This window comes from Eretmochelys imbricata, chromosome 21, assembly GCF_965152235.1.
Source record: "Eretmochelys imbricata isolate rEreImb1 chromosome 21, rEreImb1.hap1, whole genome shotgun sequence".
NCBI classification, from domain to species: Eukaryota; Metazoa; Chordata; order Testudines; family Cheloniidae; genus Eretmochelys; species Eretmochelys imbricata.
The window spans coordinates 11,548,695-11,563,972 of NC_135592.1; the positions used below are offsets into that span (position 1 = coordinate 11,548,695).

The window sequence follows — 15,278 nt, forward strand, 5'->3', positions numbered from 1 at the left end:
AAGTCTGCACTGTTCCTGCTGACAAATAAAGGACTTTGGTCTCAAGCTGGCACCTTTGCTTAGCACTAAATTCAGCCCTTCTCAAGACCATTGACTGCCAGGAAGCGCCTGATTGCAGGTTGTGTCTTCAGAGCTGTGGTGTCTGCCTAGATCACTCTCACTCTGAGCTCTTAAGAGCATAAGAACGGCCAGACTGGATCAGACCAATGGATCAGACCATCTAGCCACTATCCTGTCTTCCGACAGTGGCCAGTGCCAGGTGCTTCAGAGGGAATGAACAGAGCAGGGCAATTTTGAGTGATCTGTCCCTGGTCATCTGCTCCCAGCTTCTGGCAGCTGCAGGGTTAGAGACATCCTCACCGTCTTGGCTAATAGCCATTGATGGACCTATTCTCCATGAACGTATCTAATTCTGAGCCCAGTTATACTTTTGGTCTTCACACCATCCCCTGGCAACGAGTCCCACAGGTTGACTGTGCGTTGGGTGAAGAAAAACTTCATTATATTTGTTTTAAACCCGCTCCTACTAATTTCATCCGGAGACCCATAGTGCTTGTGTTATGTGAGGGGGAAACAACACTTCCTTCTTCACTTTTTCTCCACACCAGTCATGATTGTATAGACCTCTATCATCTCTCTCCCCTACCCCCAGTTGTCTCTTTTCTAATATGAACCTTCCCAGAGTTTTTAATATCTCTTCACACGGAAGCTGTTCCATTCCCTTAATCATTTTTGTTGCCCTTCTCTGTACTTCTTCTTATTCGAATATATCTTTTTTGAGATGGAGTGACCAGAACTGGATGCAGTATTCCAGGTGTGGGTGGACCATTGATTTGTACAGTGGCATTATAATATTTTCTCTTTTATTATCTATCCCTTTCGTTAGGGCTCCTAACACTCTGTTCGCTTTTTTGATTGCTGCTGCCCATTGAGCAGAGAACTCTCCACAAGGACTCCAAGATCTTTCTTGAGTGGTAACAGCTAACTTAGACCCCAACATTTGATCTGTATCGTTTGGATTATGTTTTCCACGGTGCATTACTTTGTATTTATCAACATTGAATTTTATCTGCCATTTTGTTGCCCAGTCACCCAGTTTAGTGAAATCCCTTTGTAGCTCTTTGCAGTCTGCTTTGGACCATTTATTCCTACCTTTTTTTCTGTCTTTTAACCAGTTACTGGTCCATGAGAGGACCTTCCCTTCTACCGCATGACTGCTTAATTTGTTTTTAAGAGCCTTTGGTGAGGGACCTTGTCAAAGGCTTTCTGAAAGTCCAAGCACACTATAACCACTGGATCACCCTTGTCCACATGGTTGTTGACCCCCCTCAAAGAATTCTAATAGATTGGTGAGGCATGATTTCCCTTTACAAAATCTGTCTTCACTCTTCCCCAAACATCACTCTGGGATGTATTAGCAGGAGTGTTGTGAGCAAGACACGAGAAGTAATTCTTGCACTCTACTCCGTGCTGATTGGGCCTCAGCTGCAGTATTGTGTCCAATTCTGGGAGAGACATTTCAGGAAGGATGTGGACAAATTGGAGAAAGTCCAGAGAAGAGCAACAAAAATGATTAAAGGTCTAGAAAACATAACCTATGAGGGAAGACTGAAAAAATTGGGTTTGTTTAGTCTGGAGAAGAGAAGACCAAGAGGGGACATGATAACAGTTTTCAAGTACATAAAGTTTGTTACAAGGAGGAGGGAGAAAAATTGTTCTCTTTAACCGCTGAGGATAGGACAAGAAGCAATGGGTTTGAATTGTAGAGGAAATGGCGGTTTAGGTTGGACATTAGGAAAAACTTCCTAACTGTCAGGGTGGTTAAACACTGAAATAAATTGCCTAGAGAGGTTGTGGAATCTCCATCATTGGAGATTTTTAAGAGCAGGTTGGACAAACACCTGTCAGGGATGGTTTAGATAATACTTAGCCCTGCCATGAGTGCAGGGGACTGGATTAGATGGCCTCTCGAGGTCCCTTCCAGTGCTATGATTCTATATCATGTTCATCTATATGTCTGATAATTGTGTTCTTTACTATAGTTTCAACCAATTTGCCTGGTACTGAAGTCAGGCTTACTGGCCCGTAATTGCCAGGATTGCCCCTGGAGCCTTTTTAAAAAATTGGTGTTACATTAGCTATCCTCCAGTCATCTAGTGCAGAGGCTGATTTAAGCGAGAGGTTACATACCACAGGTAGTCGTTCTGCCATTTCAGATTTGAATTTCTTCAGTCTTGGGTGAATCCCAACTGGTCCTGCTGACTTATTATGGATTAATTTATCAGTTTATTCCAAACCCTGCTTAATCTGCAACAGTTCTTCAGATTTGTCACCTAAAAGGAATGGCTCAGGTGTGGGAATCTCCCCCACATCCTCTGCAGCAAAGACCGGTGCAAAGAATTCATTTCGCTTGTGTACAACGGCCTCGTCTTCCTCACGTGCTCCTTTAGCACCTGGGTTTTCCAGTGGCCCCACTGACTGTTTGGCAGGCTTCCTGCTTCTGATGTACTTTAAAAATGTACTGTTGGTTTTTGCATCTTTAGCTACTTGCTCTCCCAATCCTCTCCTGGCCTGCCTCATGATGCTTTCCCACTTGACTTGCCAAAGTTTATGCTCCTTTCTATTTTCCTCTTCTGAACCCTCCGTTCCTTTACCTTCCTCACTTTTGAGATCAGTGGCGGAGGAACGTCCGTGTTTAACCTGGCTCGTTTCCTCTGTGCAGGGAGAGCATCTACCAGCAGCTGTCTCAAACGTCCCCCGACAACACCAACAAAAACACCAGCCAGTACAGCATTGACCCTACTACTCGCTACCGCAACATCAACCTCCAAGCCATAAAGCCCAGCCAGGTAACTCATCCAGGCCAGACGGAGATCCCGCCCTGCCGGGGCTCCTTGCAGCTGGTGTCACAAGCACCAGCCCTTGTTCCTAAAGCCATTTCTCTCTCCCTGCCTGGTTTGTTACCTCCACCAAGGGATAATTGTGTCCACTTGGCCGACATGGCGCTGCACGCTCCTGGGAACTGAACACGGAGTGAGGTCTCTGCTCTGTTCTCATAGGAATGATGGGATAATCCAAGTTGTAACCTCACACCCCATATTGATTCCACCCGGCTGTTGCCCTCTGCCCCAGGGACAGGTGTATATCTGCACAGCTTGAGAGCCGGTGGGTAGTAGAGGAATGAACCGTGAATCCACGATGCAGCTGACTGTGCACAGGCCCAGTAAGCAAGCGAATGCAGCCAGCTCTGGGGAAGAGCCAGCGGTCAGCTGCACAGGTCGCTAGCCAGCTTGGTCTCAGAAGGAGAGAGGGCATGGCTGGGTGCTCTGTCAGAGGGCCGCACACTCCTTGTGTTCCCTCTACTGGGGTTTTGACCTCCCTTCACCGGGACCGGAGGCCTTTTCTTCTGCAGATTGCCTTGTCCTGCAATGTCAGTAACCGATCTCGGGGTGTCTCTCTCTGCAGGTCCGTGACATGTATGTGGTAGGGATGATCGAGATCGACCATAAGAAGAGAAACAGTCGTGAGAGCACAGGCAAGTCTGGGGGGCCCACCCCTGGGCGTCCAGCTGGACGGATCCCCCCACAGACCTGCTTTCCACCCCATACATGCATCGCCCTCCTCACCTTGGAGAAGCAGCGGCTGGTGGAGCTTCCCCCACCACCCAGCCTCGGTGCTGGGTGCCTGCCTGACTTTTTGCTCCCTTTTCTGTCGGGCTTTCCACCCCTATCGCTGACTTTCCTGGCGCCCTTTCTCCATGTGCCCGCTTATACCCAAGCCTTGGGCGTTTGGCTGAGGCTTGGTGCCCCCGGGGTGGGACGTTGTGCACCCTCTGGCTCCTCTTTTAGATCCTCTCCTGTCTTCTCCTCCCCAGGGCGCCCCCTCTTTCCTCCTGCCCCACTTCCGCTCACCCCAGCAGGGTCCCAGGAGCCTTTGGGGGCCAGAGTGTCCGAGTGCTGCAGAGGGGTGGGGAGCCGGGCATGGGGACTGTGGCTCCCTCCCTGGAGGGGACATGAGCAGTTCTTCCCTCATTTTTTGGGAGGTGGCCTTGGGAGCCACTTGCTCCCCGATGGCTGGCAGGTCGCCCTGGGAACCTGTCCTCGGCTGGGCTGGCAGGCTGAGTCTGGGTGTGCTGTCGCCTCAGCAGCAGCTAACAGGAGACTCGGTCTCCCCGTCCTCTCCATGAGCCCTATGCCCTTGCTCCCACGTTCTGCGGCCCAAGAAAGCGACCCACCTGCTGCCCCCTGCACCCCAAGGCCCTTGATGGAGATGATTGTAGGTTTCCCAGCTCCGATCCCCTGGCTGCTCCCTTTTACAGCTGTGCCCCACCCCAGTCCCAGCCCCGTGCCTTATCCTCTCTCTCCTCCAGACGTCGGCAGGGCCTACGAGGAGCTCCTGAGCTGGTGCCAGACCCACACGGCGGGTTACCGCGGCGTCACGGTGACGGACTTCACGCACTCCTGGAAAAGCGGCCTGGCCCTGTGTGCCCTCATCCACCGCTTCCGGCCCAACCTCCTGTAAGGCTCCTGTCCCCGTGGCTTGGGGACGGGAGGACGACCCCGGCTGGGCTGCCACACAACACTTGGCCCCGGGCTGGGAGCGTGTGTGTCCCTGCGGTGGCTGCTGCTGGGAATTCCTAGGTGCCGGTTTGCGGGGGGGGATGATGTGCGTTTCGTGGCGGCTGGATGGTGCCTCCTACTACCCCACCCTGCACCCCCAAGCCTCTAGTTCCTGCCACAACCTGACCTTTGGCCCCCCGCCCTTGCTGAATGTTGCTGTATTTGGCCCAATGGATGATCCCCCCCCCCGCCCAGTGCCGAGGGGTGGTTCTTCCACAGAGGCTGCTTCCATACGCGGTCAGCGTGGGGGGCATGAGGCAGGCGTGCAGCTGCCTGACTCTCGTGTGCTTAGTTTGTTCCTTCACCGGACGAGGAGGGGGAAATCTAAACCGGGTTCGCCCCTGTCCGCCCTAGCTCCTGAGCAGGCATCGCCGGCTTTCCCTCCCCCTCAGCCTGACACCCTGTTTCTGTCCCTAGAGATTTCAATTCCCTGGACCAGCACAGTCCCATCAAGAACAACCAGATGGCCTTGGACATCGCCGAGCAGGAGCTAGGCATCCCGCCCGTCCTCTCCAGCACTGAAATGGCCTCCGTGGCCGAGCCCAACCAGCTCGGACTCATCACCTACCTGAGCCAGTTCTATGAAGCCTTCAAGTCTTCTGCAAGTGAGGATCCTCAGGGGCTCCAGGGCTGGATCTCTGGGGGTATCCGCTCCCAGCCCTGCATCTGCTCTCCCCCAGCCATGGTCAGGATAGTCAGGGTGGGAAGGACCGGGGGGCACTGGGCTGGACTCTGGAGTTGGCTGCTGAGCAATTCCCTTTGCAGGGGACTCTCTGGTTTGAAATGGACAGTGGGGATCATGGAGTTAGTTTCCCCCAACCCTGGGGGCTTATGTGACCTGTGGGGCAGGCTGTGCACCCTGCCCCATGCGGACAGAGGAGGAGCCATTGGCGGAATCATCCTGTTTTGGGGGGCTGGAGGGAAGGGTTCTTCTGCCTTGCTCTGGGAACCTAGTCGAGGCCCTGTGCGGTGCAAGTCTCTCTCGTGGCTGGAGCGGGCTGCGAGCCAGCCAGGCAGGTCCCAGCACCCTGCAGAATTAGCTCCCTGGGCAGGCTGTTACCTCCAACGCACCTGCCATCCTCTGGAGCGAGAGCTGGACTTGAACCCTGGCCTCCCCTGTGTTGGCAGGGAGCCCAGCTATCAAACACAAAACGCTCAGCTCCCGCATCTGCACGCTGCAATTCACAGCCCTATGGAGGCCTGAAGATTGCCCCCCTCCTCCGCTGGCTGGAGGGATTGCGGCTGAGATGGCACATGCTCCCTTTCCGTGGCATCCTGCCGAGGAACGTGGCCGGCCCGTGCGCTAGCTGCCAGGCTGGGCCCGGACCCAGTCACGAGCCTGTTTTCTCTCCCTTGCAGAACCAGAGCAGAGAGTGGGGAAGCTGCTAGCTCCTCCCAGCACCCGGGGAGCCGTCCTGTTCCTCAGCAAGCTCCAGAAGAGTCTGAGTCTGACTCGCAAGCGCAACCAGGTAAATGCTCCGAGTGTCTCCCGCTACACAGCGGGTGCTGTCCCCGTCTACGGCCCAGGTGCTCACGAGGTCCTGGACGAGGTGTCCGGCACCCTGAGCCAACCCACTCCTGGTAACACAAATGCCTGCAGCTGGCTCTGGTGACCTGGCACTGTTCCCTCCCTGAGCTGCCCCGGGTGGGCTGGGGGACCCTACTGGTGCGAGGGGAGCGGAGGAACGAACACGGCTCTACCATAGGCCCAGAGCATCCTCCTGCCGCAGCGTCTCACTCAGGGAGCCCCGTCTGTGATTTCAGGACAGTGCCCAGCAGGACGCCGAGACCAAGAGGACGAGGAGAGAAGCAGGGGTGAGTTTCCCTGCTCTCGTCAGCATGTGTGGCCGGGGCCAGTTTAGGAGCTAGGACACGGGGGATGTCGTATGAAAGACCTGGGCCCCAGGGCTTGTCACGCTGTGAGGGCAGCAGGTTGCGTCCCAGGGAAGGGAACACTTTGCGTTGCTCAGCAGTGGCCTCTCTGGCTGCCTTGAGCGGTGGGAACCGGCGCTGGAGGGAGTTTTATTATGGAGAGTGTGGCGGGGGTGATGTCCAGGCACCAGCCCATGATCTGACATCTAGGCACTGAAATCTGTGTCCATTAATCTCCTCGCCTCCTCTGGAGCCATTGCCCCAGTTCCAGAAGGGCACGTGGGCATCTGCTTCAGCGTGTGGGTGAGTGTGATGCTCTGAGGCCCGTGGCTGTGCAAGGAACACGTGTGCAATGTCTGGACGGATCAGATCATGGCCGACAGATCGTACACATGCATGTGCAGGCCACAAGCCCCTTCTGGCCCAAGGACACGCATGTAAGGGAGTGGGCTCCTGTAATAGTTACTGCAGAGGCTGCTGGCCCGCTCGCTGGCCGTAGTCATGTGTTTCGCTTTCCCCCGTTGGGTTGCTGTATAGGTGGAATCAGGGGTGGGAGGCGACTTGTCCATCGCTGACCTTGGCCGGGGGACAAACCGCCAGGAGCAGCCTCAACCCACCGAGACCAGCGCTTCCGATTCCACGCTGGGCAGGCTGCAGGTTAGTCTCCACTTCCCAGGAACCGTCTGTCACACCAGCCGGGGTGGCTGGGCGGGTGGCCAGGCATCGCCTGCATTTGCTGTGACGGGGGTGGGGGGCTTGTGAGGGAAATCTCAGCTCAGTTTAAAGAGCTCCAAGGGTGGGTCCTGAGGCAAGGAGCCATCTCCCTGCGCCGCTGGTTTGAATCTGGGCCAGACTGGTGGTGGCTGGAGTATTTCGAGGAGCGGAGCCGAGCATTGCAGTGGGTGAGGGGACATCTACGCTGAAGATGTGAATTCCAGCTCGAGGAGAAGTACCCGCTCCAGCCGGGGTTGAGCTAGTGTGCTAAAAACGGAGTACAGATGTCTATGCAGCAGGAGGGGCTGGCCACCTGAGGAGGTGCCTAGAGGCTCAAGGGGGAATGTACCTGGCAGGGGAGCCTGTTGGCCCAGCGGGGCTATGTTCTAGCCCGAGTACGTCTCCTCTAGCTGGAATTTACACCTTCCGACCCAGTGCAGATGGACCCGTAGTGCCAGGCCCCGGGGGGGCTGTACTAGGTAGGGTTGGGTGGGATGGGGCTGTGCAAAGCCATGCTCGCAGGGAGGGACCCCTCTAAGCTCCTCTCCACCAGTGACTAGCCATTTCCGTCCCCCTGCCTGTGTTCCTATGCCGGGTTCTGCTATCCCCACTCCGGAGCTGTCACAACCTCCCTCAGGGCTGTGGCAAGCCGGGGGTGGAGCCCTCGTCCAAACTCACAAACAGGGAGCCCAGCACAGTTCGGGCCTCACAGGCAGCTGGCACTCGGGTGGGCCCATCAGGTTTACGAGTGAGTAGCTCAGGGCAGCTGCTGGCCTGGCCCCAAGGCTGTCTGGCTTCCTCCGCAGTGCTCGCTCGCCTCCCCCACGGAGAGCAGCGACGCCTGTTACTTCTGCGGCAAGCGGGTGTACATCCTGGAGCGGGTCAGCGCCGAGGGGCACTTCTTCCACCGAGGCTGCTTCCAGTGTCATCAGTGTGGAACCACGCTGCGCCTGGGGGACTTCGCCTTCGACGAGGATGACGGTGGGTCCCAGGAACGGGGCTGGGTACAGAGACAAGCCCTGAGAAACGACAGGCCTGGGGCAGTCTGGGCTTCGTGATCCAGCCAGGCAGCTCCCAGAGCTGCCTCGTAACAAGCCCTGCCAGTCTTGAGTCAGCTGAGTCCACCTATCCCAACGGAAAGGTGGCTCCATGCGGCTGAGTACGTGAGAACCACGTAACCAAGGCCCTGTCTGCTCTGCGCAAAGGGTTGTGCCAGTGTCTTCATCGGGATTTCCCACCCGCTGCCTACTTTAAAATTCCAGGGACTTAGTCTCGTATTCGCCGAGTTTTATTAACTCACTAAACTATTCATCATGGCAGAGCACCAGCAATTCCATGTAGGATATTCTGTATGGCACTTGCCCTAATGCTTCATCGGTGCAAAAACACATGTGACTGGCAGAGACCAGCTGTGGGGAGGAAGGTCTGAGTTAAAGACTGGGGCAGTAAGAAATGCAGGCCTTCCGCCTCCCAGCTCCGTTAAATTTACAGCCTGCTTTAAAGCGTCCACTTAAAATCATGTGATTAACCACTATCTTCACCTACCTTACTGAGAACTTGCGGCTTTTAAAAAGGAAGAGAGCTGTAAAATCCAGTCTACCTGTCACTGTTCCTGCTGTTTGCTTCCCGAATCTTTGCATTTCTTGCAGCCTGGCCGATGAGAACCAGCCAATGTCAGTTTCCTTTTTGTTTGAGGGTATGTCTGTATTGCACAAAAGTTGTGTTCTTTAATTTGGGCTAAAGCAGCGGTGAAGATGCAACAACTGGGCTGCTCACTTGGGTTAGCAGCTCAGGGTAAAGCCCATCGGGCCGCCTGGGATTGGACTCAAGCGGCTAACCTGAGATGCTGGGTCCACACTCCAATTTTAACCTGAGTTAGCCAACATGAGTTATGAATACGCTTTTCTTTTTTTTTTTTCCAGCGTAGACAAACCCTTCGTCAGTTTCCTGACCAGGTTTTTAGCCCTGGGAGATATTTGCCTGTCAAACAATGGCAGGGGGATGTTTGCTTAAAAACAACTGTTTTCAGTAGACAATAGTTTAAAAACCAGCCACATGGCACATTTCCGCTGGCTGTAGGGTTTATAAAAGCTGCTTTTGTGTGTTTAATGTAGTTACTCTTGGGATAACCAGAATCCCTGAACGGACACATTGTTTTCTTCCCTAAGGATTGAGACAGTAACAAAGAGAGAGGAACACAGCAGAGCTGACGCAGTGTAGGAGGGGAGCTGCAGTAAGCAGATGAATCCTGATTAGAAAAGTCGTGTGACTTATAATATTTATATATTTAATCCATTTCAACCCATTTTTGCCACCTCCCCTCGGATTCCGCTGTTAATCTAATACAGGCAGGAGGTTGCTCCATTTCTCTTAATTCTTTTATTCTGATCCCCTCCAGGTGGTGGTTGTTACTGCAACCATAGATCCTGACCCTACCCTACCCTTACCCCTCAGCTTTGATTATTTATTATTTGCATGGCCTTAGTGCTCAGGAGCCCAGTCATGCCCCATTGCGCTAGGTGCTGTACAAACACAGAGCAGAGAGACAGACTGTAAGCTCCTTGGGGCAGGGGCTCAGTATAAGACAAGGGACGTCAGATGGGGAGGACAAGGTAACAATGAGATGCTGTTGACCATTGTGGAAGGCGGTGGTCTCTGCCCACTAAGTCGGCCCGTTGAAATCAGTGGTGGTAAACCTGTGGTAAAGGCGAGGGAGGGTAGCAGAGGAATCTGATCCATAGCGATGAGAGCATGGGGCTGAGTGCGAGTTGGCAGCATCCCCACGAGTCCTCCTATGACTGCCTGGTTTCCCTCCCCAGGACACTTCTACTGCATGCTGCACTATTCCAGCCCCCGTAGCATGGAGGTGCCGGACAGTGGGTCCCAGGCTGCACCGCATGAGGTAAGTGGGACCCCCGCTGCAGCTGCACCATTGGGGATGTGTCCAGCACTGGCCGGCTGGGCCCGTCCCTGCAGATTTAGCCCTGTCCAGTAGCAAAGCAGTAAATGGGCTCTGGGCTGATCTGGTAACAAGCTAGCAAATGCAGTTCTCCGTGGCGGCTTCCCAGCCGCACTTCTAACCCTCGGCATTTGGCCCCTGCTAGGACCCCTCCCAGGGCGCCCGATTCTGCTCTCCCTCCGACACCAGCAGCCTGGGCTTGGCCACTGAGGCGGCAAAGCTGAGAGTGGATTCTGATGGGCAGGGCCCTCCTGGGAGCCCGTCCGCCTTCCCGAAACAGCTGGCAGCGGATCAGCCTTCAGAGCCGTGGGAGGAAGCTGGAGGAGCCGGGGAGGGCGGCGTCCCAGCCAGAGAGGACAGAGGCGCTGGCATGGCAGACATGCAGCAACCTGCTGCTCTGCCCTGCACTGTGCTGGCGGAGGATGTGGGAAGGCCCGTCTCCTCCCATACGGCAGGCAGGGCCCAGCCTCAGGACCCTGGGGCTGGCCGAGGAGATGGGGTCAATGGCTGGTCTCAGCGGGAGGAATGGAGCTCGGGCGCAGCACTGTGGCAACCCACCCCAGGGCCTCCAGAAAAGGGGCCCGCACCCCCCGGCTTCAGGCAGGCCGAGGAGGAGGGGGAAGACACCAGGAAGAGGAAGAAAATTCAGCTCTCACCCTTGGAAAAGCTCAAGCTGTCCACGCTCAGCCTGGACTCCGAGACAGAGAGCCAGGAGGGTCCTGGGACGCACCGGGCAGGCTCAGAGCCGTTGCGAAGCGCTGTCCCGGCGAAGGACCAGGGTGCTCCGGAGAGAGGGCAGGTCTGCTGGGCTGAGCCCAGATTCAGCGAGGAGGCCGAAGGTAATTCCCGCCTCTGAGTCTCTGGTGCAGCTGAGTGCTCAGTTATCTAGCCAGGCTGTGAACTCCCCTCCCGCCTCTCCCCCAGCACCATGTGTCTAGATGCTTTCTCCCTCTTCCCCAGAGCACCCGTGGGTGCCCCCAGGAGTTACAGGGCAGAAAGCTGCCGTGGTGGTAGCTGATCTCCCTTTGCCTGCAACAATACTGCACAAGGCTGGAATTGAGGCCCAGGAATTTGGGTGGGTCCAGAGTGGCCTGTGAAGGCTCCTTCCCCTGCTGCTACTGTCTGAGGTGCTGTGTGAGACGAGGGGGGTGGGTCACAACCCAGTTCCTCGTGGACAGGCACCCAGCTCACAAAACCCACCATCACGCTTGGTTCCAACTGGCTCCCCAGCCGGCAGACCCGGGCCCTGAATGAGCCATGGAGAAGCCTGGCCAAATGAGACTGAATGTGCTGTTCCCATTGCCAGCCAGTTCCCCGCTCTGAGCCCTGATGTTCTGGGTATCTCGGGTCCATCAGCGATTTACAGCTGGGAAGGCGAGTTGTACCACTGATTGCCAGGGGACCTGCCCAGGGTTAGTCCTAAATCAACTGCTCTTCTCTGCCCAGACATAGAGGAGACTGACAGTGATGGCGAAGAGGAGGAGGAAAAGGAGGAGAGCCAAGATCTTGGGTACTTAACAGAGAACGTGAGTGTGATGAGTCTGAAGTCCATAGAGGTGTTCATGCAACAGACTAATACTAATGTGGCTATGTGGGTGTGACTGTGGGGCTAAGAGGACTCGCCCAGGGGCCCTGTCTACACTACAAGGTTTAACTTGCAGTAAGTGGGTCCCAGACTCTGTCTCGCCCTCTCCCCCTTGATCACTTTTCCTTCTGCCCTAAGCTTCACCTGGTCTAACTAGATTGTAGGCTCCCTGGGGCAGAACCCTGCCTCTTGCTTGTTACTAAAGGGCTGGCTGGTGGGTGATGCTTTAAGAACAATAAAGAATAATCGTGGCTCATTCAATCAGCCCCAGGCCAAGGCCAGCCCGAGTCTCTCACGGCTTTGTGGCTGCTCTGTTGAGCCCCATGGGACATGTGCCCCCTTCTGACCCTGGCTCTTGTGCTGTGCTTCCAGTGTCTCCTAAGTTTGGGCGAAAAGGAAAAATATTCCACCTTGAAGAGAACGCTGACCCGCCGCGCCAAAGAGGCAGAGATGAAGAGGTTCTGCAAAGCCCAGGTAATGCCGATGCCCTGGAGCTGGGGGGAGAGGGGGCCCCTACCCACTGCCTGTCCTAGTAAGGAATGACGGGGGTGGGAGAATCTCCAAGAGTCACTGCAGACACTGGGCTAGGACAGCTCTCAATAGGCCAGTTCAGAGCTTCCTCAATACCAGCCACCATACTGTCAGGGATTTTCTCAGTCTGGTCTTCTGTTCCTGTCTACACCAGTGGCTAGAGCTAGGAACCTAGAAATGGCTGCATGAGAACAGACCAACGGTCCATTGATCTAGTCCCAGTGAGTAACGCTGGATGTTTCAGTGGAAGACGAACCCCTCACCATCCCCACTGATAGTGTATGCAATTGTGCATCATCCATTTAACATGTTGTGTTAACTCCTGAAGTTTCTTGCTAACATTCCTTCCCCCAGCCCCCCCATTATTCACTCACTCTCTTGGGCATTGATTTGGAGAATAGACTGGAGAGGATGCTTATAAAATTTGCAGATGACACCATGCTGGGGAGGATTGCAGGCACTTTAGAGGCCAGGATTAGAATTCGAAATGACCTTGACAAATTGGAGAAGTGGTCTGAAATCAACAAGATGAAATACACTCAAGACAAGTGCGAAGTACTTCACTTGGGAAGGAAAAATCAAATGCACAGCTAGACAGTGGGGAATAGCCGGCTAGGGGGCAGTCCTGCTGAAAAGGCTCTGGGGGTGATAGTAGATCACAAATTGAGAGTCGTCACTGGGGTACAGCTGTGAAAACGGCTGAGGCGTGTTAACATGAGTGCTGTAGTAAGACATGGGAGGTAACTGTCCCGCTTTACTCAGCAGGAGACCTGGGTCCTATTCGGGGCGCCGCGCTTTAGGAAAGATGGGGACAAATTGGAGAGAGTCCAGAGGAGGGCAACGAAAATGCTAACAGGCTTAAAAAACCTGACCTGTGAGGGAAGGTTAAAAAACAAATACTGGCATGTTTAGTCATGCAGGAGGATCTGATAACGGCCTTCAGATATGTGAAGGGCTGTTAGGAAGAGGACAGTGATCACTTGTTCTCTGTGACCACTGACGGGCGGACGAACGGCAGTGGGCATCATCTGCAACAAGGGAGAGTTAGGTTGGCTATTAGGAAAACTCCCTAATCACAAGGGTAGTTACGCTCTGGGACAGGCATTCAAGGGGGGTTGTGGAATCCCCGTCACTGGAACTTTTTAAGAACAGGTTGGTCAAACTCCTGTCAGGATTAAGTTTACTTGGCCCCACCTCAGTGCAGGGGGCTGGACTCAATGACCTCTCGCAGTCCCTTCCAGCCTTGCATTTCTATGATTCTACGACAGGGCTTCTGGGCTCCGTTCCCAGCTCTGTGGCTGACATGCTGTGATCTTGGCCTAATCCCCGAGCTCTGTGCCTTGGCTAGCTGCAGTTTACAGATGGGGAAAGTTAATGCCTCCCTCGCAGGGGTGCTGAGCTTTACATGATGACAGTGCATTGATTAAAGGTGCTGTACAAGGGCGACATTACTATTAATTCCTGGGGAAGTTCCTGGCTGCTGAGAATTGGCCCTTGGCATCTGTTCCCCCTGGCCAGCAGCTGGAGACGTCATAATTTGACGCTTCCCCAGAGGTTACAGTTGATAGGAAAGGAAGACAAAGTATCCAAGTGACCTTTCCCCGGTGCATTCCAGTCCATCCAGAGGCGTCTGGAGGAGATTGAAGTGACGTTCCGGAAGCTGGAGGAGAAGGGGATAAAGCTGGAGAGATCACTGCGGGGCGAAGGAGGTAGGAGGGATCCCCACGTACCAGTGCCTGCAGACAGGCACCACTAGGATGCCCTGTCTCAGTGTCCCACGGGGACCGGTATCATCACCCCAACCCCCATTCACCAGCCCTTGTCTCTGGATCAGTGACATCCAGTTTGTCTCTGGGGCGCCTCTCTGTCCTACCCATGCAGTCTCCCCTCTTCCCGCCCCCCCCCCAGGGACCCAGTCTGAGCTGAAGACCCAGTGGATGAACCAGTTACTCTCTCTGGTGCAGAAGAAGAACAGTCTGGTTTCCGAGGAGTCGGACCTCATGATTGAGTAAGACGCGGTTGTGTGTGTCTGGGGGTGGTACACTGGGATTCATTGGATCAGTGCAATTCAGTGCTCCTTCAATAGCCCCACCTGTGCTCTGACCCCGACCTGCCCCAGCCAGGATTTTCTCTAACAGTCCCAGCAGCTGCCCTTTTAAACAACTGCAGAGAAACCCTTCCTCTTCCACTAAAATTGAGTAGCCTGCAATGTGCCTGTCCCTGATCAGTGGCATGGTCTGATGCCCCAATGGTGGAAGTGAGAGGAGCTCTATCCATTAGAAAGGCCAGGGCTCTTCCTTGCTGGGGGACGGTATCTAGCTCTGGCCAGATTCAAGACTGAACCTTAAAATCCCAGCAACCCATCGCAGTGGCCTAAAATGGCGGTTTCTATTTTCCAGCGTGCAGCTGGCCTCCCCCTCACTTGCATCTCCCCAGCCAGCGGAGGGTGACATGAGCTCCCAGTAGAACTCTGACCCTTTTGTGCACAAAGTTATTACACGTACGTTGTGCCAAACGGGCTTACGGTATTGCCCAGTTCCAGCCACCCCAACGTCCTGCCAATCCACCCACCCAGCCAGGAGCGTTACCAGCCTCCGTAAATGCACCTGCTGCCTCTGTGAGAGAGAGAGAGAGACCCGGGGCAGAGGACTTCCTTCAGTCTCTTGCTCTGGGGAGTGGAGATCTGCCCAATACTAAAGGCCCACGGGCTGCTGCAGTCCCGGCCCTGGGGTCTGACACAGCTCTTATTTTCTCCCCCTGCAGGGTGCAAGGGCTGAAGCTGGAGGAGAAGCAGTACCAGCTGGACCAGGAACTGCGGCGGTACATGAACATGGAAGGTGAGAGGGAGCATGGCCTTGCGCCTTCCTTTTCCGGGCGGTCTGGTCACACGTGCAGGCGCCTGGGGAACGGAGGCACGTGGCAGCACGGCTCCTTCCTGCCTCGCCAGTGGAAACGGGACGGTGGCACAAGCGATCGGCACGACTGGATGAGATTCCGG

The 15,278-nt window shown here is 54.9% G+C and overlaps 1 protein-coding gene across 1 annotated transcript in view; it reads left to right on the forward strand.

Annotated features, from left to right (window-relative positions):
* Nucleotides 1-15,278, forward strand: part of MICAL1 (microtubule associated monooxygenase, calponin and LIM domain containing 1) — a 41,176-nt gene that overhangs the window by 24,325 nt on the left and 1,573 nt on the right. Inside the window, exons 10-24 of the mRNA XM_077839395.1 lie at nt 2,723-2,849; nt 3,466-3,535; nt 4,370-4,517; nt 5,037-5,224; nt 5,979-6,088; nt 6,384-6,434; nt 7,029-7,148; nt 8,012-8,186; nt 10,025-10,107; nt 10,310-11,003; nt 11,611-11,690; nt 12,122-12,223; nt 13,896-13,989; nt 14,189-14,288; nt 15,044-15,117. Of these exons, the coding sequence (XP_077695521.1) occupies nt 2,723-2,849; nt 3,466-3,535; nt 4,370-4,517; nt 5,037-5,224; nt 5,979-6,088; nt 6,384-6,434; nt 7,029-7,148; nt 8,012-8,186; nt 10,025-10,107; nt 10,310-11,003; nt 11,611-11,690; nt 12,122-12,223; nt 13,896-13,989; nt 14,189-14,288; nt 15,044-15,117 (2,216 nt within the window). The remainder of the gene's footprint in view (nt 1-2,722; nt 2,850-3,465; nt 3,536-4,369; nt 4,518-5,036; nt 5,225-5,978; nt 6,089-6,383; nt 6,435-7,028; nt 7,149-8,011; nt 8,187-10,024; nt 10,108-10,309; nt 11,004-11,610; nt 11,691-12,121; nt 12,224-13,895; nt 13,990-14,188; nt 14,289-15,043; nt 15,118-15,278) is intronic.